Consider the following 23,856-nt stretch of genomic DNA (forward strand, 5'->3'; position numbering starts at 1 on the left):
GTGTGGCAGGATCCATCTCTGCTTTCAGATTTAAAAACTGCCTCTGCGTCTTCTAGTTTTTAAGGGTGTGGATGAGTGAATCTTATCTGTTTGGATTTCCTCTTAGTTTCTCACATTTCCACGGTTCTTTTTGGTTCACCATATTTCTGTACCAGTTTGTGCAGAAGAAGAGAAAAAAATCATGAAAATTTGTCTGCATTTTAGTGTACATTTCTATTGATATACAAATAATGCTGAATACAAAGATGCTTAATATACACACACAATATTTTTTGTTAATATACTCAATTTTGCATTATATTTTCAGTAAAATATACATTTTATTATCCACATAATATCATAAACACTTTCCCCTAAAATACACACATTATTTGGTTGGAAAGGTGTATCACGTAATTTGAAGATGTGTGACACACTGCAGCTGTGTTTCTGTTCACATACTGTTTCAGGGAGTTGAAATTAGGTGGACTTGCATTAAAACATTAATTAGATCACTCCCCATCCCTGCTCTGGAGTATTATTACAGTCTGCCTGGCAACTAAAGCTGATGGATAAAGGACCACAGGAAACCAATATCTATCATCCAGGAATGTTTGTATGGGCTTTGAAACATCTGTCAGTCCAACATATGAAGTCAGTATCATTTATCAGGAAACACAACTGAGATTTGCCATCATTTGAAATAAAAAACCCTGCAATCATAAAATAAACTGTGCTTTCACAATCTCAGGGGTATTGTATAAACAACCCCCTGTGCTTTTGTGGGGGGAAAGCTGAGGTACGGGAGGTAGACAAAGTTGTGGAGCTGCCCAAGCACAAGACATTGAAAGTCATTTGCAGTATAAATTTGGACAGTTTAGCAAGGAGAACACAGGAAGCCATCAAGTGCATTTTCTATGCAAAGGTATTCCTGAAAACATTAGCTTTAGATGATAAACAAAAACAAAATGAGCCATTTCTGCATGTGGCATTGTTTACTGGGAGATAGCTTTTATGGAATTCTGACTAAAATGACTGGGAGCTGTCCATCTTGATGTGGAATCCAAACCCATTGTTGTGAACCCCTACCGTGTAACAGGAGGACACTTCAAAAACCCGGAAACGGGGCCGTCTTAAGCCAGCCAGGACCAGAAGAAAACCTATATCCAATCACCTACATCAGCAAGAAGTTACTGCCTAGAGAAAAGCACCTCTCGAAGGTTGAGAAAGAATCCGTGGACATTGTGGTGGATGCCTTATCACGAAAACCAGAGAGTGAAGTATGAACAAAGACAATCAACAATTTACTTGTTTTTGTATGTATATATATATATATATATATATATATATATATATATATATATGTGTGTGTGTGTGTGTGTAAAAAAACAACAAACAAAAAACAAAACAAACCCACATACAAAACTGTTTGATCAGGAGTGTAATTTTAAAGTACTTTGAGGCAGCCGAGTCGGAGAGGCCGTTAACTCCTGAGTGCCCAGAACGATTCTTTTGAGCAAGGACATTTTATATCGAGAAGTCCTTGACCCACCATGCGGGGGGGGGGTGAAGAAGTGAGAAGACAATTAGTAATCCCACATAAATACCAAGGCAAAATCCTGCAGCACGCTCACAACAGTGTATTTGGAGCACATATGGGTATTACACATACAAAACAGAGAGTGGCTCAAAAGTTTTATTGGCCAGGAATGGGGAAACAAATAAAACAATACTATCAAGCCTGTGACATATGTCAGAGAAGAGGCACCGGGCAAGACAAAACAAAAGCCAAATTGAATGAAGTAAATTATGTGAACCAGCAAGGAGAGGAAGGGTGAAAAGTGGTGCATGTAAATATGATCAAACCGTATTTTAGAACAGAAAAATGGACACTGTATGCCTTACGAGAGGATCCATGTGAACAAGACATACCATGCTGGGGGAACAAGAAAGAGACCCAGAGTAGATTAACAGACATAAAATAGGCTCCGACTTTAGCCCTTAAACAGCCAGAGGAAGCAAAACAGATCTTGCTGGAATATGAATCCTTGTTCAGTAATATTCCAGGAGTGGCCAAAGGTGTGGAACATCGGATCGACACAGGGGAAGCCAAACCCATTGTTGTGAACCGTGTAACAGGAGGACGCTTCAAAAACCGGAAATGGGGCCGTCTTAAGCCAGCCAGGACCACAAGGAAACCTATATCCAATCACCTACATCAGCAAGAAGTTACTGCCTAGAGAAAAGCACCTCTCGAAGGTTGAGAAAGAATCCTTGGACATTGTGGCGGATGCCTTATCATGAAAACCAGAGAGTGAAGGATGAACAAAGACAATCAACAATTTACTTGTTTTTGTATGTGTATATATATATATATGTAAAAAAACAAAAACAAAAACCACATACAAAACTGTTTGATCAGGAGTATAACTTTAAGAAGTTAACCCTCCTGAATCGTAACTTCTTAAGGGGGGAGGTATGTGACGTTACCATATATGAGAGAGTGCTGAAGGGGAAATAATTAAATAGATTGCACAGACAGGACCCAGGGGGTGGAGTCAGTGGGTCTATAAAGGAGTTCTGGGAGGAGTTCTGGGAGTTTGTTGGGAGTTGTGGGTGGGTAGTTGGTTGGTTTTTGAGTGGGTTGGCTGGTTGGGAAAGGCAGTTGGTAATAAAGAGACAGTTGGGGCAGTTGGTCCTTGAGTGTGGGGTGGTAGTAGAGCTAGAGAGAGGAACATAAGATGAAGAAAGTAAAGAGGAACACCGTTTGGAATGCTGTAATAGTTTTGTTTTAAGTCTGAAATAAAATACACTCTTCTTTATGAATTGAAAAGCTGACTGAGACTGAAGTGATTTTACCAGGGAGGACCTGGTTGGTGGCAGTGGATTAGTGGTGTATGGGTCAATAGTCCGTGAGATGACCGGGGGCTCCGTGCGAACCCCACATTATTATTATTATTGATGATGATGATGATGATGATAATGATGATAATAATAATAATAATAATAATAATAATAATAATAATAATAATAAATTATTCCCCAGCCACTCTGGGTGGCTTCCAACCGAATATTAAAAATAATACAGCATCAGACATTAAAAACTTCCCTAAACAGGGGTTTAACTTTTAAAAGTTAAATAGTTGTCTATTGCATTGACATCTGCTGGGAGGGCATTCCACAGGGCAGGAACCACTACCGAGAAGGCCGTCTGTCTGGTTCCCTATAACCTCACTTCTCACAGCGAGGGAACTGCCTGAAGGCCCTCGGCGCTGGACCTCAATGTCCGGGCAGAACGATGGGGGTGGAAACGCTCCTTCAAGTATACAGGACTGAGGCCATTTAGGGCTTTAAAGGTCAGCATCAACACTTTGAATTGTGCTCGGAAACGGACTGGGAGCCAATTAAGATCATTCAGGATCGGTGTTATATGGTCTCGGCGGCTACTCCCAGTCACCAGTCTAGCTGCCTCATTCTGGATTAAAACAAAAAGGGATTATTTTGGAGTTAAAGTTGGTGTTATTGGGGTGTAAGTCAGTGCAGGCATGTGTGTACAAATAGACATCCATTGGTGATTCTCAGGTCTCTTGTACCATTTGAGCCCATTTTCTACTAGTGGACCAGATATAATACTGCATTTATTTCTTAAACGGACAAAGACCACTGCTGATATTGGCTGTTCCTTGTGCAAAGTTTTTCCCATGTTGTTCTTTAGATTATGTGCCTCGATGCTCCTGTGTTACCGTTCTTTTCTTGCATAACTTGCAGGGAATGATTTACTAAGGAGGAGCCATCGATTTAATCAAACTCTTATTAGTTAACAGAATTCTATAAAGCAGTTTCCTTGAGAGCTCTGAACGTGAGCCTTGAAAAGCTGAAATACTCTAAGCTACAGAAGAGATCGGTCTCTCCCTCTCTCTTGTACACTTTTTGTCTCTAAAAACAAAAGGTAGGTAAGTTTTCTTGTAAATTAAACTTTCCAGGGAAAAGCAGGACTACTGAATGACAAACAACTAATCTACTCTTTCTTGCAAGAGTTCTGAGGGGCAACAAGGTATTTCATCAGATGCATGGAAACTCTTGTCACAGTTCATATTCTTTTATGGTGTCACACAGAATGCAACATTTGTGTTACCAGAGATTAATAGTTATTTTGAGGGGACTGAATGTGAACTCCCATTGTGCAAGTGGAACCCTGCTCATTCGGCATGGGATACAACCCTTGATTTATATCTTGGAAAATCAAACAGAGTATTTTTCTTGTTACTATTTTGGACATACAATGTTTTCCACTAAATGATTGTTGCATTTCTTAGCGATGAAACACAAGACTTATATAGAGAATTAAAGTGATTTTTCTGTCTTCATGGCATTTTATTTCTTTATCACTTTTAAGCAATGGATTTTATTTTTATTTAAATGTTTATAAAGCACCCATTCATCTATCATATCACCAGGTGGTACATCTCGATGTCATGCATCATATTCTATATTATGGCCTGAAATGTCCTAACAGGTATAAAAGAGAAGCAACACACTGGCGACAACTTTGGTTTCCTCAGCACCCAACGGAGCCATGAACTTTCTCCCAGAACAATTCCCCGCCTCCTTATACCATGCACTGAGCCCATGCTTGCAAGTGCCTTCCTTGTCAGACGCTACGTGGGAGGAGAGAAATTGGTGCAAGGAGGAGGCAAAAGAAGAAGAAAGATCTATCTTGGCAGTGGTGTCTCAGTATGGGAACACCTGCCCAATAGGGCCCATTGTATGTCTAGCCAACTCTCTGTATTATCATAGATGAAGCTGAGGGCAGCATTCCCTCCATGGAACGTCCTTGGGCACCACATTCCAGCAGCAGTTTCAGCCAGAGCTGGCAATGGAAGCCAGATGGGCGGTGAAGAATACCTTTCTCTTTGCCACCCTGTGGTCCCCAGACACATCTATGGTTTGGTCCCAGGAAGCCCGGAATATATGTCACCCCAATTTCTTGAAGCTGATCAAGAACCCAGGAGGAAATGGCAAGAGTTCCCAACAGATTCCGTCTTTTGCATCCATTTCCAGGGAGCAGTTTTTTGCTTCCTTCCCACCTCCCCTGAGTACAAGAATGAGTGTCAGGATAGCAGCACTGACCAAACTATGATGCCAGGCAGCATAAAGTGCGGCCAAGGGCTGCTATTTTGCATGCTGCACACATGCACTTGAGAAATAACTATTTCAGGGTGAGAGAGAAAAGCCTTATTGTGTAGGGCAAAGCCAGCTTTGAGTTGAAAGCAGACCATTTTAAGAAACACTTAAAGCAAGGGGGAAATAATGCTTTGTTGCCTCAATGATGGGTCAAGTCTCTGTTCTTTAAATGATGGACCTTTATGTTGCTCACCTGTGATGGAAGAGAAGCATGGGATTCTGCTATGGGGTCTGCAAGAGGAGTAGGATTTCACAAAATGACACCTCTGTTTCTTTGTGATTCCCCATTGTCGTATAATAGAGAGAACTATTCTCTTCTCTTTATTCTTAGGCAGGCAATGCAACCAGACGAGAAATACCTTTTAACATACAAAGGATGTTATTTCCCGTTAGTATGTACTTCAGTGGAGTACTTAGATTCCCTGGAGGGTTTTGAAATAAGAGACAGTGATGTATTTATAGTCACTTATCCAAAATCAGGTAAGAGTACCTTTTCGTAGGTTGAACCATCATTTCAATTCAACCCTGTTGGATACCCACATATATCTACATAGTATCTGTATTATCCTAACACAAGATTAAAACCAAATGCAAAATTGAGGTCAATGTGCCTAGTATCCAATGCAGTTGTGCCCTACATGCAATAACTTCCACTTCCACACCAGAACTTCCTTCACTCTTCTCTCCCCTTGTGTCCCCAGTGTTCCCCAAATCTGCCTTGGAGGGTTGGTGGGGTGGGGAGGACACAATAACCGGGAGTGGGAGAGGAGAGAGAGGGGAAGTTCTGCATTGCATAGGCATTTAAGACTTGGGTGACATGAAGAATGGCTTCTGCAACTGCCTTTTGCCTATTATGTTTGTCCCACTGGCCATTTCTCATCCACAATGGAAAGGAAGCCTTGGTCAGTGTTCCTCATTCACCCTTTGCTGCCCCTATTTCAGTGGTGGTCTGTGTGACACCAAAATTTGGTGCCCCCACCTCTCACCTTCTATTTGACATCATAATGTTGGCAACCCGTGCAGCCAGGTCCCTAAATCTGCCTCTGCTTGCTGTGTTGATTCCCTTCCTCTCTCATTTCTTTTTAGTGTTGCAAATCATATAGTAAGCTCCACGATGCAGAGACATGTTTTCAGTTATTTCACTCTTTCAAGTACTAAGTACATGTAGTTAGTATAATGAATGAAATTAAAGTAAAGGTAAATGTATCCCTGGACCGTTAGTTCCAGTTGCGGATGACTCTGGAGTTGCGCACTCATCTAGCTCTATAGGCCGAGGGAGCCGATGTTTGCCCACAGACAGCTTCTGGGTCATGTGGCAAACTAGAGCAGCTCACAGAAATGCTGTTTACTTTCCCGTCGGAGCAGAATCTATTTATCTACTGCTAGGAAGGCACGAGCTGGGACCGAGCAATGGGAGCTCACCCCATTGCATGTTGTTTTCAGTTATTTCACTCTTTAAAGCACTAAGTACATTCATGACAATGAATGAAATTAAAGTAAAGGGTAAAGGTACCCCCGACCATTAGGTCCAGTCGCGGATGACTCTGGGGTTTTGTGCTCATCTCGCTCTATATGCCGAGGGAGCCAGCGTTTGTCCGCAGACAGCTTCCGAGTCATGTGTCCAGCAAGACTAAGCTGCTTCTAGCAAACCAGAGCGGCTCAAAGAAATGCCAGTTACTTTCCTGTCAGAACGGTCCCTATTTATCTACTTGCACTTTGATGTGCTTTTGAACTGCTAGGTGGGCACGATCTGGGACTGAGCAACGGGAGCTCACCCCGTCGCGGGGATTCGAACCACGACCTTCTGATTGGCAAGCCCTAGGCTCTGTGGTTTAGACCGCAGTGCCACCCGCATCTCCATATAAATGAAATTAAGTAAACTTATTCTCGTTTATAGGCACAATATGGACCCAAAATATTTTGAGCTTGATTTCTCATGAAGGTCACCGAGATGGAACCGAAAAAGTCAACTTAGTACACAGGGCTCCATGGCTGGAGTATCGTAACCACAATGTGGATTATGTCAGTCGTCCATCACCTCGCCTCTTTGCTTCCCATCTACCCTACTATTTAGTACCCAAAGGCTTAAGGAACAGAAGAGCAAAAGTAGGAAACAGCACATTTATTATTTGATCATATTCAATGTTTGTCTTGCCTTCTTTAAATGAACATCTCAGATTCTGTTAACATTTCTCCGTTTTTGAGGGCAGTTCATCCAGCTGCAATTCTTTTGTCCATATGAATGAATAATGCTCTGTACACCCTGAGCTTGAAATAATTCCCATGACTCCTAAACATCATAGAGTTTATGCTCCACCATAGTAAAAGTCCTGGAGGGTGTTAAGAATAAAACAGGTTCTTTTATCTGAGATTCAGTGCACTTCAGGCAGAACACAAGTAAGCAGTCAGACAGCCAATATATTGGAATTTCTCCATAACTTGCTTTGTTGATTAACAAGCAGAACACATAACAAGATAAGGGAACATGCACTCAGTCTCTCACACAATCACACATACACTCACCACTCTTCTTCTGGATTGGGTGGGCAGACAGCGGGATCCTGGCTGCATCCAACACACCAACCCTCCTGAAAAACCTGATCTTCTATAGTCCTTTTTGATGCACATCTGAATATTGGCATTTCTCATTGCCTTTGACATTTTCTTGGCAGTCCTCCACCCTTAGCATGTTCTTGGCATATCACAACTCTCATGCTTTGCACCTGGTCTTCTGTAACTTTTGGCACAGTACGATACTCATTGTAAGTAACTAGCATTGCACAGCCAGTCTTTCCACTTCCTTGCAGGTACAGTACTTTTGCCAGAACATGCACATTCTATTCGCTCTTTGATAAGCACAATTTATTAATAGTTCCTCAACAGCATCCATTTTATGTGGTGGTCTTCAGCCATCTTGCAGCCCATTCAAAACATGGCATTCGTTGTGCAAGTACTTGGAGCTTGTAAAGCTTACAGATGCAATCGAGATAAACCTAAAAAAAAAAAGATGAAAGAAGAATGGGAATGTATAAATAATTATCTAGGGGATAAGGTTTCAACAAGAAAGACCTGGTTATGTTTAGAATGATACCTCATAGAGAAATGTTCCCTGATATCAAGATGTGGGATTCCTTGGAATGCAGATCGAGAGAATCAATAAGAATACAGTGGTACCTCGCAAGACAAAATTAATTCGTTCTGTGAGTTTTTTCGTCTTGTGAATTTTTCGTCTTGTGAATTTTTCGTCTTGTGAAGCACGGATTCCCATAGGAATGCATTGAAACCAAATTCCCAAGGGAATGCATAGAAACTCGCAAGACGTTTTCATCTTGCGAAACAAGCCCATAGGGAAATTCGTCTTGCGAAGAAACTCGAAAAATGAAAAACTCTTTCGCCTTGCGAGTTTTTCATCTTACGAGGCATTCGTCTTGCAAGGTACCACTGTAATGATCTGTTGTGACCTTGATGGAAGCATACAGTAGATGAGCCTTTCTGTGTTCTGGCTCTTCTTCTTCTTCTTCTTCTTCTTCTTCTTCTTCTTCTTCTTCTTCTTCTTCTTCTTCTTCTTCTTCTTCTTCTTCTTTTTCCCTTTCCCTTTCCCTTTCCCTTTTCCCTTTCCCTTTTTTTCTCATCCTTCTTCTTATGTTTTATGCCATGTACTTTGATATTTTTTGTAGTTTTTTAGCTTTTTCATTATTATCATTATTAAGTAATTTTCTTTTGTAATTTTGGTTGTCTATATTTTTATGTATTTGTTTAAAGCAAAATAAAAGTATTTTTAAAAAAAACAAAAAAATGGCATTCGTTACAAGGGTGCCATCCAACAGACTTAATAAGAATAAGCTCATTCAACACCATACGATTGCACTGTGCATGTGACATTCATGCTGCAAAAGAGGGTGAGGCTGCCAGGGCTGTAAAGCAACTTGGAAGCACCAAGAATCCACAAGAAGAGATATCTGAGATCCATCCATTTATTATTTTAGGAATCGAAAGAATTTGTTGTTATTCCTGCAGGTTGTTTATGTGGCCAGAAACCCAAAGGATGTCTTGGTTTCCTATTACCATTTTTCCAAAACTGCAGTCAAATTAGAAGAAGTAGAAGATTTTGGAATTTTCATGGAGAGGTTTTTGGCTGGGAAGGGTAAGGATGAATTGCTACTCTAAAATGAATCACTCTTGTCCTTTCATCTTTATCCTTTGACAACAGATTAAAGAATTTCTCTCTGTGTGTTAAGGAACCTTTTCAGAATGCCATGTCTGATGCCATAGGTTACTCTGAGTGTGGGAATATGGTTGGTTTTACCTATAGGGAAAATGGGCACATGGGTGGAAATTTACTGCAGCCTGACCTTTTGGCAGGGCAGGCTGTGTTAGGCATGATCAGCGTGTGGACACCTCATGCTAGCCTGTGATTGGTTTATACAGCATACCCTGATAGTGGTGTGATTTTCCTTATATGGTATTGTCTGTTACTGTTGAGTTGATACAATGTTCTGTGAAATAATAAAATGCTAGGCCGCAGCAGTTTGAGCATGCTCAGGGCCTGATCAGCTCGGTTCAGCTCAGTTGTTGCTGGCTAGGCCTATTCAATATATCATTGGTGTGAGACTGATTTATTTCCTATGGCGAGCAGGCCCTCGTCATTTGGTGCCCCGTGTGAATAACTTCGGACTCCACGTCGTTCCTCATTGTCCAGCATTCACCACGTGTCTTTCATCCACTTCGGATCCCGGTGTGTGCTCCCTTTCCTTCTGCCTTTGTGAGACAGCCTCTCTCGGACTTCGTGCGCTGCGGCCCTCTCAGCACTGACCACACCCGGCCAGGGTTCCAGGTACCACTCATCCTCTTTGGATCCCGGTTAGAGCTCCCTTCCTTTTGTCGCTCCTTTTCATCCTTTGTGGATCCCAGCGACTACTCTCTTTTTTCTGCTGTTCTCACTATCATGGGGCTATCTCTCTCTGCACCACAGAAGAAATTTTTTGATGACCTTAAATTCCTTCTGGCCAGTAACAACCTTGTTGTGCTTGATGCTGATCTCAAGGCCCTTATTCAAGCTTTGGACACCCACTGCCCCTGGTTTCCTCAGGATGGCACTTTCGATTTAAAAGACTGGGATAAAATAGGACAATTTTTCCAGAATCATCCTCAGATTGATGTTAAAGTTTTACATGCCTGGTGTAAAGTTTACAAGGCTATGTCAAGCCTAACTCCTGCAAATATCCTCCTGGCTACCTCAACGCCTGTCTCACCTATACTTTTGGCTCCTCCTTCGCCTCTGCACCCCACGTTGCCTTCTTCGAATCCTCCAGTTTATGTACCTCCTAAACCACCGGATTTCTCCCCTTCGGCTCCTTCTATCCCACCGCTGCCTCCACCACCTTTTTCGCCTTCTGTCCAGCCCTCTACCACTGTTTTCCAAGAGTCTCTTCGTGCCGCTGCTCCTTTGTTGGCTTTTGATTCTGCCACCCCTAATCTTTTTCCTGTGATTGTTCCTGCCGCCCCGGGGGGAGGCCCAGCCCGGCACGGACAGTTTGACTTGAGAATCATAAAAGAACTATATTCCTCTGTCAGGGACAATGGCCTGCATTCCCCTTATACCTTGGGACTTTTTGGGACCCTTTTCCAACAGAATATGGTACCAGAGGACATTAAATTGTTGGCCCGTACTGTAATGCAGCCTCATCAAATGATTTTGTTTATGCAAGCTTGGCACTGGGCTTGCCAACGTCGCGTTGATGGTATTCGTGACAATCTTAACAACGCTGCCCAGGCAGCTCACCAAGCCGCGGTTGCTGCCGCAGGTGCTGGCGCTGCACCCCCAGCCCCTGTTATGTTGACCCATACGGATGTTTTTGACGGGTTGACGGGTGGGGGCAACTTTTTTACCATCGCCCAGCAGTTAGCCCTTAATCCTATGTATTGGGAAGCCACTACCGCTGCTGCTCAGGAGGCCCTGTCTGCTGTGCCTGATGATAAGACAGAACATGGGGGTCGGTGGGGAAGCGTCCGTCAAGGCCCTGCAGAGCCCTATGGACAATTTGTAGATCGCTTGTATAACACCCTCAAGCGGCAAGTTCAGGACATAGCAGCCCAAGAAGTGATTGTTCGCCAGCTTGCGTTTGATAATACAAATGAGGACTGTAAGCAAGCACTGCGCCCTTTGATGACAACGCCAAATATAGCCATTGCTGATATGCTTAAAGCCTGCCAGTCAGTGGGCACTGAGACACATAAAGCACGCCTTCTAGCCACGGCTTTGTCCTCCACTGTGTCCCAAAATCCTGCAAAGGAGAAGATTTGCTTTGGATGCGGCAAAGTAGGCCATTTTCGTGCGCAGTGCAGATCCACCACACAGCAACGTCGCGGTCAAGGTTGATTCATGGCATTCCTTTCAATTCTACAGGGCAGGCGATCGTCGAGCGCGCCCACCTGACTTTTAAGACTCTTCTCAATAAGCAATTGGGAGGCCGCTCGGCTACTGTTTCTGAAATACCTATTATTGTGCATCAAGTTTTGTTTACCTTAAATCATCTGTTGTACCCTCACAATAAGAATTTTACGCCTGCTGAACTTCATTTCAGGAAGGAAGAAGTACTGCAGCGCCCTCTAGTGTCTTATAGGTTGCTTCCAGATCCACAGTGGAAAGGTCCAACTTCCTTGGTTTCCTGGGGTCGCGGATTCGCTGCCATCGAGGTGGACGGAGAAATACGATGGGTTCCAGCTCGATGTGTTCGACCTTGGCGCTCTTCTGTTGCCTCGCCTTCATCCAAGGGAACACCAGCGCCCTGAAATCGTATTCTACGCTGTCTGCCAGTGATGACCTTCCACCTGATCTCAACCCACACGACAGCTGGAGACATCGCCACATTGATGTGCCCTGGATGGAGTCACCTTCCACAGCTGTTCCAGTGTTTCCTGGCACGTTGAAAGATCATCTTCATCCCTACCGCATAGGCCCTCCTTCCCCTTGGGAAACCACCGTGATTACCAATCACCCCTCTGTGGACACTGTGAGACGTCGCTTTCGTCGCGCTGCTCTTTTGCAGAAGGCCAAGAGACCTGAACCTTATCATCAGATTTGGACCAACAATACGTATGTTAGGGACATAAATCATTTTGCTTCTATACTTAATCTTTCTGAATGTTGGGTATGTATGCATATCCCTCCTCAATCAAAGAGGTCTGGTATATTATTGCATGGTATTCCAGTAAATGCCTCATATAAGATTAGTAATAATATGAAGGATAATCGTACTAGTTCACCCCCTGTGTTTTTGTCACTTATGGAAACAGCGTCTTATTGTTTTCTTTTCAATCATAATAGTAGTAACTTTTTAGGTCATTATCCATATTGTAATTGGACCTATGAGTATGTTAATGGATCTTCTTGTTTTCTTAACGTTACTACTATGAGTGGTAGGCCAAAAGTTTTAGTTAATAATGTCACAACCAACATGACTTATGAACAACAGGCTGCGTGTAGAGATTTTTATGTTTGGTTTGATTGGATGAAGAAAAGCAGTAGATCTACATGTTTGCTTCAATCTGACTTATGGTTATTTTGTGGCACAAGAGCCTACAAAGAAATCCCTCTTGCCTTTTCTGGAACCTGCACCTTAGGAGTAGTCATACCCCTAGTGTATAAAATGGACAAGCTCCCAGCTGTTCGTTTGCGTAACAAAAGGGAAGTGCATTCACCTATCTCTCAATATACAGGGACAGCCATCTCTAGGTCTCTTCTGCCCTCTTTAGGTGCAGCTATGAATTACCGTGATCTACATAAATTGGCTAATTGGACTGAAGCCTTGTTTAATTCTACCATCTTGGCTTTAAAATTAATTAACAATGAAATGTCAGAAATAAGGGAAGTTGCTTTACAAAGTTTTTATGCTTTAGATGTAATCCTTGCCTCTAAAGGTGGAGTTTGTGCCTTAATTCATTCCCATTGTTGTATGTATATATCTGATCAATCGGCCAATATTTCTGCTACTATTGATTATATGGAACAAATGATAGCCCATAATCCTTTGAATCCACCCGAAGGTTTTGATCCATGGGAATGGTTGTCTTCCTGGTTACCTAATAGAGTATGGTTAAGAAAACTTTTACTAATTGTAATTTTGCTTGTTGCAGGATTTATTGTGTTGTGTTGCTGCATTCAATGCCTACCTTCTTTGTATGCCCAGTGTACTACATGGTGGTACAAACCGCAACCCGCCACAGGGATGACAAGAAGGATTTATGTCGCAAGTTATAAGCGTTTAGAAAATGAGACAAATGACTTTGCTTAGGTTTGGTTAAGAAAAAAATTATTTTTCATAAAATAAGTAAGAAAAGAGGGCATGTGGGAATATGGTTGGTTTTACCTATAGGGAAAATGGGCACATGGGTGGAAATTTACTGCAGCCTGACCTTTTGGCAGGGCAGGCTGTGTTAGGCATGATCAGCGTGTGGACACCTCATGCTAGCCTGTGATTGGTTTATACAGCATACCCTGATAGTGGTGTGATTTTCCTTATATGGTATTGTCTGTTACTGTTGAGTTGATACAATGTTCTGTGAAATAATAAAATGCTAGGCCGCAGCAGTTTGAGCATGCTCAGGGCCTGATCAGCTCGGTTCAGCTCAGTTGTTGCTGGCTAGGCCTATTCAATATATCATTGGTGTGAGACTGATTTATTTCCTATGGCGAGCAGGCCCTCGTCATCTGAGGAAATTCCACATCCATGCATCACAAAGCGTCTCCAACAGAGACTCCAACTACACCATTTTATGCCACTGATTACTGGTGTCCATTGATGCCGAAGGGAGGGTATAGATCTGGCCAACTCCCAAAGGAAATCAGGTGGATTTGAATGCTGTCTGCATCAGGATGCAGCAGCTACAAATCATTACAAGGTGGAGCACCTAATCCTTAATCAAGTGTAGAGATTTGTGTCAAGTTAAGTCAGAAACCCAGACAGTGTCTCTAAATGTTGCAAGTATTAACTTCCACACCATATAAGGAAACTGCCAGAGTGGGAAGGAAGGGAGCTGGAGGAAGGCTAGACTGATCTCAGCCCACCCATCACTCTCTCATCGCACTGGGATGGGAAGCACAGCAGGGAGCCTTAAAATGCAGAACTCTTCTGCAAATTCATTCTCCGAGAAAGTGTTTGCTGAGGTTGGGTGGTATTAATTCATCTTCTATTTAATGGTTTGTTCCACTGCTGGTTCTTAAAATGATTTCTTTAAATTGTTTTAATGGAGTTTATATGTTTGTACTGCTTCTCTCTGAATGTTTTTCAAAAAATAATCAAATATACATTTTATGCCAAATCAACTTTTCTCCTATCAGTATTTGGAAGTTTATGGCTGGACCATGTGGAAGGCTGGTACTCTCACAAGGATGACTTCAATATTCTGTTTCTTACCTATGAGGAAATGAAGAAGGTAAGTTATCAAAATGCTATGCAGTCTGATACTAAACATCCAGCAAAACTCTCCTTTACAAAATGAAGGAAGGAAGCAATTTGATTATTCAAGTGCCCTCAGCTGCTGCTTCCCCTGCTAGTCTTGCTTCCTTTCCTAAAGATTCTTCAAAGCCTAGCAGGCCATGGATTCAGGAGCAGCTTTTCGGACCCTAGACAGCAAATAGTGCATATAACCATTTCCCCTGAGGGATTATGGTACTGATAATATAGTGTTATGATCCCAAACAAGATATGTCATTTCACAGGCCCTCTGATGCTGAGTAGAGATGTCACAGAACCTCCCTTGTGTCTGCAACAGAGACATTTATTTATTTACTTGTGGACTCAGTTGAAAGAGCTGTCCCAGAATATAATGCATTCTGCATGGCTCATGGAATAAAAGTACCATAAGAATGAAAGTGCAATATGATGCAATGGCATTTATTCCAAACTAGGCAAAGAAAAATGCAGGCTGCTTGTTTCCCCTGCTTGTAATCCTGCCTATTCCATGAGTTTTATCTCTAGGCTGTCAGGTTTCTCTATTGTGGATGGCCTGACATTAAAACCACGTTCCATTTCAGGATCTGAGAAGCTGTGTATTGAAATTATGCAACTTCCTGGGAAAGAGACTGACGGAAAAGGAGGTGGATGCTGTTGTGGATCAGGCTACATTTAATAAAATGAAAGCAGATCCCAGGGCAAACTATGCGTTCTTGCCACCACATCTCATGGACCACAGCAAAGGACATTTTCTTCGGAAAGGTAAGTTAATGGTGTTGGGTTGAAATAAACAACAGACGAGTAACAAGTATCATATGGGAGGCATCTCTCGAGCATGTCTCGGGGAGTCCCTTTTATTGAATATTACAGCATTGCCACATATGTGCTTGTTGCTGATTGGTTAACCCAAATACAATGCAAAGGTTACATATAAGCATTAATCATGAATAGATTAAAGGTTGGGAAAGGAAACACAGAATTGGACAGGCATGAAAACCTCCTTGTTAAACTATTACTAGCGATTGAAATAGCAAGACTTAAACTATAACTAGTGATTAATATAGCATCTGTAGATGTGGTCAACCATGTTTTAAGAACAGGTCAGGGTACAATGTTTTCATGAACTCAATGTGAACTGAACATTCTAGGGTGAGGAAGGGATGCTTCAGCTTAGAACGGTTTTGCCCGAGTCATGTGCAGAAGCAAAACTTCCCATCATGCCAGAGTCATGTGCAGAAGCAAAACTTCCCATCATAATGGTAGATCACACTGACTTGGTGCTGCTTGCAGAATCCATGACATATTCACCTGACAATTGCATCTAGGGATGGAATATATCTGGAGTTATGGATATTTATTTGACCACGACAATGCACGTTCTTTCTGTCTGCTTCCTGGCCAGGCACTGTTGGAGACTGGAAGAACATGATGACAGTCGCACAAAGTGAAAGGTTTGACAGCGTTTTTAAGGAGAGAATGGAAAAGCTGCCCATCAAGTTCTGCTGGGACACCCATAAGGAATCATGAGTCTGCCTTCAGCTTGGAAGGATGAAATAAAGTGCACTGTATGTATTTAATCCAGCCCTATTTGTAAATTAGTAAAAAAACAACAACAAAAAACCCCTCTCATATGGCTTAACAGCTTCCTAATGTTTGAATATGCACAATATTTTTTTTAAAACACCACAATAAAATTACATATGTACTGTCCACTTCTTCTCTTTCTACATTCCAAGATGTCCTAATTTCTTACCCCATGTGCAAAAGTTAAGGAATCCCAAATAACTATTGGGATTATTAATTATTAATTCAGAAGTGAACAGAGCGATCTGAACAGGGGCAGAACTAGGCTTTCTTTCAAAGACTAGGTCAGCAGCACCCGACCAGACCTGGGCAAGCATGCACAAACACCCCCTCAACACATTTGTGTGTTTTCTGGGGGGGGAGAGAAACAGCTGCCCTAGTCAGGGAGCCCTATAGGGACAGAGGACACCACCTGCTGCCAAGGGGTGCAAAGGCACATGAGGGAGGGAGAGGTCGGTGTTATAGCCTGACCCAGCTGTCCTGGGCACCCCACAGGCATGGAGGGGGCTCTTCCCTTTGGAACAGGCAAGGTGGGAGATAGTGAAGATGTTGGAAATGGTGGAAAACATTGCTGCCAATCTGTTGGATCTGAAAGATCATTCTTGGGCTTGAGAAAATTTCAATCTTAGATAAGCTGTGTGCAAATGAAAAAAGTCACTACCTTTCCTGGACAGATTTCTAAATCAACCAACACTGATTTATTTAGAACATTTTATTAAAATGGGGCTTCTTTTGGAGTTTAAAGTTGTTGAGATTGGAATGCAAGTCATGTGTGTACAAAGAGATACATACAATACCCCAATTTTTCCTGACGCAGCATATGTAGAAGGTGTTGAGGCATCGGTCCTGCCTCCTGGCATTGCCCACACACCTCACTTGCATAAAGCAGAGGGCTCAGTTTGCAAGCCTGATACTTCATCTTGGTATTGGACCTTAGTAAAACATTGTCCCACATCCTTTTGGATGGCGGTGTCTCGGTTCTGGAAAACCCGCCCCAACAGGGATCCCCTGGGTATTCACCCAGCACCCTCATTATGAAAACACACATGGATCCACTGTATGTGGGGTGGGTGGAGCAGAACAGAAAGAAATACCTCCGACTCCCCCAGGAATAGATAGACGCTAACACCAAGAAAGAAAGTGATTTGGCCCCAGGCAGGCAAGAAAATGTGCTCTACCAAATCCTCGAAGCTTTTCTTCCCACGCACAGAAGATTTCCCTGTCTCTTGCCTCCTTCCTTTGGGATTTCTTTATGATGACAGTGGGGAAGCCTTGGGAGCTCAGCCTGGGAGGAAAGGGCTTCGTCGTCCGTTGCTGTGCGTCGAAAGGACCGGAGTGGAGCCACTGACAAGAAGCCTTGTGGGGCAGAACGAGAGCTGAGAAGGCTTTTGCGAGAGTGCTCAACTAAATAGAGGGAAACAATGGAGGCGGGTTGCGGGATCTGGCAAAAGGTGCCTTGCTGGGCTGGGCCGAACAAGCGCAGTTGCAAGCTGGGTTAGAGACCAGCCTTGCCTTAAGAAGGAAGTTCTCCTCAGCAGGGGCCGATTTAGGGCAGCGCGGTGCCAGAGCCCGCAAGCGCTTACCGGGCTTTGGGAAGGAGAAGAAGGTCTCTAGGGCCCTGCTGGAGCCAAGCCCGCGAATGAGGAAGCAGCGAAAGGACTCTGGCCAGGACGCCCAGTCTCTACGCGGAAACGTGGAAGGCTGCGGTGAGTTGGAAGCGGCACCGTTTCAGAAAATAAAATAAAATAAAAGGAAGGGGGGAAATGCTTCAATGCTGAGCCACGTTTCTGTTCCTCAAGGAACAGGGGACACCTTGGAGCTCTATGTCGCTCACCTCCGACGGAGGGGAAGCCTGGGATTGTGCTTTGAGCTCTGCAAAAGCACAGTAGGATTTCACCGAATAACAACTCTCTTTCTTTGTGATTTCCTCTTGCAGCGCCATAGCGGGAACTGTTCTCTGCTTCTCCGCTCTTTATTCTTATACAGGCAATGCAACCAGCCGAGAAATACGCTGTCAAATACAAAGGATTTTATTTCCAGCCAGATTGTTGTTCACCGGAGGACATAGATTCCCTGGAGGATTTTGAAATCAGGGACAGTGATGTGTTTCTAGCTACTTATCCAAAGTCAGGTAAGATTAGAAACGTGTGTGCCTTTTGCATGTGGTTGTAAAATGGTATTGGTAAACTTCCATTGTTAAAAGACTCTCATACCTGTATCTCTTTATTTCATTAGGTTTTTGCCACAGCTGGTCAGTAACAGGGGACTGTGTCCAATGCAGTTGTGCCCTCCACACAAGAACTTCCACTTGCACACCAGAACTTTTCCTGACTTTCCCTTCCCATAGGCGCCCCCTCCTGTGTATCCCCAGATCTGCTTTGAAGGGGATCCAGTAACTGGGAATGGGAAAGGAGAGGAAGCTCCAAGTCTTTGTGCAAATGGGACATATTCAATGGGTAGAATGTAGGGGTTTAGACAGTAATTTGACAGGTCTGCATTATTTAGGCACTGAGGAATTGAGTGACAAGAAGGCAAAATACAATGAGCATTTCTCAAAATTCCTGGGAAGAATAATAATGATTGGAATAAGCTGAATCAAAGTACTTTGGAGGACTGACAACTCTTTTTATTCCCTGGACTTTGACTGGTCATTTGCATTTCCATCTATAGGGAGAATCTAGAACAGAGTTTGTGGTGGTTTTCTGAAAAAGAAAGGAACATCTTAGCAAATATTTTTCTGTCCTCCCAAATCCTCAGATTCAATGAAGGCTTCCTATTTCTCATCCACAATGGAAAGAAAGCCTTGGTGAATCTTCACATTCTCTTATTCAACCATCCCTGCCCTTGCTGTGTTTCCTTTGACTCCCTTCTTCCTCATCCTTCCTTGTCTCTAACAGTTTGCAATTTAAATAGTAAGCTCCATGATTGAGAGGCATATTGTTTTTAATTATTTTGCTCTGTAAACTAGTATGTACATTTATGGCACTGAATGAATTAAATAACTTATCCTCATTCATAGGAACAGTATGGACTCAAAATATTTTGAGCTTGATTTTGCACAAAGGTCATCGAGATGGAACTGAACACATAGACTTACTAGATAGAGCTCCATGGCTGGAGGCCAATGTCCGCAATATGGACTACGTCAATCGACCGTCACCTCGACTCTTTACTACCCATCTACCCTACTATTTAGTACCAAAGGGATTAAGGAATGGAAGAGGAAAAGTAGGTCTTGCCGTATTTATTATTTGATCAAATCAAATGTTTGTCTCACTTTGTTTTAAGCCCAGAAAGAACGCATCCCATTTATCACATGAAACAGAACAATTGTGAAGTATGCTTTTTCAGATCATTAATATTCTTTAAAAAGTGGAAAATCCAGTGTTTACACATCTTACTCATATCTTCATGTAAAATAATTAGCATACCAGGATAGTATTAGCATACCAAACCTTTCCTCCCTGGTTATCATTCCTAAAGCTTATGTCACTGGATCAGAATGAAAAAAGAGCACAGAAGATTGGCTGTTTTGCTGTTCTGGAAGTGTCAGCTTTGTCAATGGGTGAGATGGTGGGAATTCAGAAGAATTCAGCATAGGATATGTTGCTGCAATGAGATTTCCAGGAGATTTGAAGGGAGAATGAGACAATGAAGACCGACGTCATATAACTGACAGGAGGGTCTGTCAAAAATGCAGCTCAAGGGGGACTTACGGCTGAGAAAAGTGTGTGCTAAGCAATCTTTATTGTTGTAGTTTAGTCGTTTAGTCGTATCTGACTCTTCGTGACCCTATGGACCAGAGCACGCCAGGCACTCCTATCTTCCACTGCCTCCCGCAGTTTGGTCAGACTCATGTTGGTAGCTTCAGGAACACTATCCAACCATCCCGTCCTCTGTCATCCCCTTCTCCTTGTGCCCTCCATCTTTCCCAACATCAAGGTCTTTTCCAGGGAGTCTTCTCTTCTCATGAGGTGGCCAAAGTATTGGAGCCTCAGCTTCACAATCTGTCCTTCAATCTTTATTAGTGGCTAGTTAATAGGGAGACTTATAAATGATGAAAGATGATCAGATATAATTCTGATTACCCAAACAACTCACCTTTGAATCAAGCGGAGGTGGGGTCAAAGGGCAAGCCTCCCAGCTCTGAAGAAATATTTCATCATTGTTCCAGCGGGATATAAAAACCTCCAGGGAGGCGAGGAAGAATCGAAGAGCGAGAGGCAGGTACACTGAGCTTGAACACTGTATAAAGGCTCTAATGTTAGAGCATCAAGTACACATTCTCTTCTCTCTTAGTTACTATTACCAGTACTGGAAAGAAGGAAATTGAAATTGGACTCTGACAATTAAAAACCACACAGAAAAAATAAAGCTGCGGATGGTTAACAATTTTATTATTTGATACAAGCAGAGAATATTATGGGGAAAGCCAGGTTTGGGAGAACAGTTTCATTGCTAGCAATATCTATCCAATCTTTGGAAGAGTCAAGCAAAAAAGAATTTGTTGTTATTCCTGCAGGTTGTTTATGTGGCCAGAAACCCAAAGGATGTTCTGGTTTCCTATTATCATTTTACCAAAGCTGCACGCACACTAGAAAAAGTAGATGACTTTGGGATTTTCATGGAGAGGTTTTTGTCTGGAAAAGGTAAGGATGATTTGCCGCTCTAAAACAAGTCACTTTTGTCCCTTCATTCCCTATCCTCCTTTGAAAACAAATAAAAGAAATTCAGTGTGCGGTAAGGAATTATTCCAGAGTGCCACATCTGATGCTGTTGGTTGCTCTGAGGAAGTCTAAACTTATTTTACATGTGCATCCATAATAGTTTTTCCAACTAAATAAATTACAGCACACAGGTTTATGCCATGGATAGCTGTTGACCACTTAGGCAAAAGGTAGGGTATAAATTTGACCAACTCCCAAAGGAAATCAGGCATGGGCTGAAGCAGCTACAAATCATTACAGGGTGGATCACCTAACCCTGAATGAAGTGTAGAGATTGGTGTCAAGTTATAAGTCAGAAACCCAGAAAGGGTCTCCTAAATGTTGTAGGTATCAACTTCCACACCATATAAGGAAACTGCCAGAGTGGGAAGGAAGGGAGCTGGAGGAAGGCTAGACTGATCTCAGCCCACCCATCAATCTCCCATCACACTGGGATGGGAAGCGCTGCAGGGAGCCTTAAAATACAGAACTCCTCTGCAAATTCTTTCTCTGAGAAAGTGTTTGGTGAGGTTGGGTGCTATTCATTCAACCTGTGTTTGTTTTCTTTCCTTTCTAATCCATTTCATTCCGATTTCAAGCTGCTTTGTTTCATTGAAAGGTTGGGCTGAAAAAAATAAATAAATATATATCTCCTCTACATTTACGCCAAATCAACTTCTCTCCTATCAGTAATTGCAAGTTTATGGTTGGACCATGTGGAAGGCTGGTACACTCACAGAGACGACTTCAATATTCTATTTCTTACCTATGAAGAAATGAAAAAGGTAAGGTGTAAAAATGTTACCATGTCTGATATTAAACAAGCATCAAAACTCACCTTTACAAAATAGAGGAAGGAAGCAATATGATGATTCAAGTGCCCTGACTGAAAGAGATTCTGCATCTGCCTCATCATCAATTTAACACAGTCTATGGTCTCAATTTGAGTGAGCTTATCATGTTGCATTGAAACCATTGTGAATTTATATAAGCAATTTCAAGCCCCCCCCCCCCCAGGAATCAAATGTTGCCCTTTTATTATTAACTGATTTCGAAGCAGTCGTGGTTGAAGCATATTCCCACATCAACTATCAATCAATCAATCAATCAATAAATTACAGCATGGGGGTGTGCCTCTTTGCAATCATCTTCTATCCAGGCAGCATTTTAAAAAGCACACAATATCTGAATATGCAATAATGCAATGATTTTTACCAACATAGTTAATGGAAACAATGAATTCTGACACGCACTCCAACTGCCTGCTTGGAAACCGCGAAAGGTTTACTGAGTGTTCAATACAAACAGTTCAAAACCCCAATTCGCCTGCTGCTTTCCTTGATAGTCTTCCCTCCTTTCTAAAAGATAAACGAGCCCAGGAGGCCATGGACCTAAGACCAGTTTTTTAGGCCCTAAACTCCTAAGAGTGCAATGTAACCATTTACCCTGAGAGATGATGGGGCTGAAAATAAAGTGTTCCAAGCAAGATATATCATTTTACAGGCCGAGGAGAGATGTCACAGAACGCCCCCTCCTGTCTGGAGTGGTGGCATTTTGTTTATTTATTTACTTGTGGATTCAGTTTAAATAGCTGTCCCATGGGTGGCTCACAGAACAAAAGCAACAGTTATGAGTACAATATAATGCAATGGTAATTATTCCAAACTAGGCAAAGAGAAATGCTGTCTGCTTGTTCCCTCTGCTTGTTATCCTGCTTGTTCCATGAGTTTTAGTCTCTAGGCTGTCAGGTTTCTCTATTGTGGATGGCCTGACATTAAAACCACGTTCCCATTTCAGGATCTAAGAAGCTGTGTCTTGAAATTATGCAACTTCCTGGGAAAGAGACTGACGGAAAAGGAGGTGGATGCTGTTGTGGATCAGGCTACATTTAATAAAATGAAAGCAGATCCCAGGGCAAACTATGACTTCTTGCCACCGGAGTTCATGGACTACAGCAAAGGACATTATCTTCGCAAAGGTAAGTGGCAGATCAAACTGACTTGGTGCTGCTTGCAGAATCCCTGACAGATTCACCTGACAATTGGTCTGACACGTGATGGGCACCAAGGTGATTTCATTTTCCCAGTCTTTCATAAAACTCTTCAGTTTCCATTGTTTCCTAATTTTAGAGTTGTTCTAATATGTACTTTCCCTGCTGTTGTTTCCTTCAAAATATATGTATTTAATGGTGGCATATTTGTTTTTCCAATCTGGAGTGTGGAGACTCAGCCAGATGGGTGGGGTATAAATTATCAGCATCATCATCATGGATATTTATTTGACCACCACAATGCACGTTCTTTCTGTCTGCTTCCTGGGCCAGGCACTGTTGGAGACTGGAAGAACATGATGACAGTCGCACAAAATGAAAGGTTTGACAGCGTTTTTAAGGAGAGAATGGAAAAGCTGCCCATCAAGTTCTGCTGGGACATCCATGAGGAATCATGAGTCTGCCTTCAGCCTGGAAGGATGAAATAAAGTGCATTGTATGCATTTAATCCAGGCCTATTTGTAAGAGTTAGTGAGAAAAACTCTCATGTGGCTTAATAGCCTCCTAATATAATACTGTAATATGTGCAAGATTTTTTAAAAACACAATAAAATTACATTCGTATTGTGCTCTTACTCTGTTTCTACACCCCTGAGCATGTCCTAATTTCTGACTCTTTGTTGCTCCTGTTTTGTTCTATTAAATTTCTTCTTTGCAATAAGGAGAAATAGTTTCTTGTAGGTTGAAAATGTTTTCTTTATGTATTACTTTTGAATAAATAAATATCGTTGAGTTAAAAAAAAGACCTTTAAATGCCCTATAAAAAGAAATAAATTTAGCAGATTACTAAAACAAACGGGGGGAATGGTACTATTAATGCTACAAGTAATTCACAGGAGGAAAAAAGAGTATGTTACTGGAAGTTCAAAACTGGTAAAAGTCATTTTTACCTGATCAG

The 23,856-nt window shown here is 42.3% G+C and overlaps 2 protein-coding genes and 1 long non-coding RNA gene across 8 annotated transcripts in view; 2 read left to right on the forward strand and 1 right to left on the reverse strand.

Moving 5' to 3' along the window:
* The window catches only part of LOC309366445, a 30,181-nt gene extending 21,432 nt beyond the window's left edge, over positions 1-8,749 (reverse strand). Inside the window, exon 1 of the long non-coding RNA XR_014166708.1 lies at positions 8,625-8,749. This is a non-coding gene — a long non-coding RNA (uncharacterized lncRNA). The remainder of the gene's footprint in view (positions 1-8,624) is intronic.
* Positions 1-23,533, forward strand: part of LOC309366434 (amine sulfotransferase-like) — a 50,535-nt gene extending 27,002 nt beyond the window's left edge. The window contains exons 1-7 of one of the 5 annotated variants that reach the window (XM_081904993.1): positions 16,560-17,561; positions 18,189-18,333; positions 19,222-19,430; positions 20,725-20,851; positions 21,599-21,693; positions 22,706-22,886; positions 23,232-23,533. In XM_081904993.1, coding sequence (XP_081761119.1) covers positions 17,370-17,561; positions 18,189-18,333; positions 19,222-19,430; positions 20,725-20,851; positions 21,599-21,693; positions 22,706-22,886; positions 23,232-23,356 — 1,074 coding nt within the window. In that variant the 5' untranslated portion in view covers positions 16,560-17,369 and the 3' untranslated portion in view covers positions 23,357-23,533. The other 4 variants (XM_081904995.1, XM_081904996.1, XM_081904994.1 and 1 more) reach the window with 4 other exon arrangements.
* On the forward strand, positions 1,497-16,328 carry LOC309366437 (amine sulfotransferase-like). 2 transcript variants are annotated; one of them, XM_081905005.1, is made up of 7 exons: positions 1,497-2,334; positions 5,495-5,643; positions 7,061-7,269; positions 9,181-9,307; positions 14,504-14,598; positions 15,200-15,380; positions 16,021-16,328. In XM_081905005.1, exons 1-7 carry the CDS (start codon positions 2,270-2,272, stop codon positions 16,143-16,145), a joined length of 951 nt encoding a protein of 316 aa, XP_081761131.1. In that variant the 5' UTR covers positions 1,497-2,269; the 3' UTR covers positions 16,146-16,328. The 2 variants fall into 2 exon arrangements, with proteins under 2 accessions (XP_081761131.1, XP_081761132.1); XM_081905006.1 differs by lacking the exon at positions 1,497-2,334 and adding an exon at positions 3,781-3,928.
* Positions 23,534-23,856: the final 323 nt, after the last annotated feature.

Source organism: Podarcis melisellensis, assembly GCF_964234715.1.
Source record: "Podarcis melisellensis genome assembly, chromosome: 3".
NCBI lineage: Eukaryota > Metazoa > Chordata > Lepidosauria > Squamata > Lacertidae > Podarcis > Podarcis melisellensis.

Excerpts from the sequence above, each read along its gene's own strand:
- LOC309366437 (XM_081905005.1), top strand. The coding sequence starts at position 2,270 with ATGCCTTATCATGAAAACCAGAGAGTGAAGGATGAACAAAGACAATCA. Across the intron at positions 2,335-5,494 it reads TCAACAATTTACTTGTTTTT|GCAGGCAATGCAACCAGACG; the intron begins GTATGTGTATAT and ends CTTTATTCTTAG. Across the intron at positions 14,599-15,199 it reads CCTATGAGGAAATGAAGAAG|GATCTGAGAAGCTGTGTATT; the intron begins GTAAGTTATCAA and ends GTTCCATTTCAG.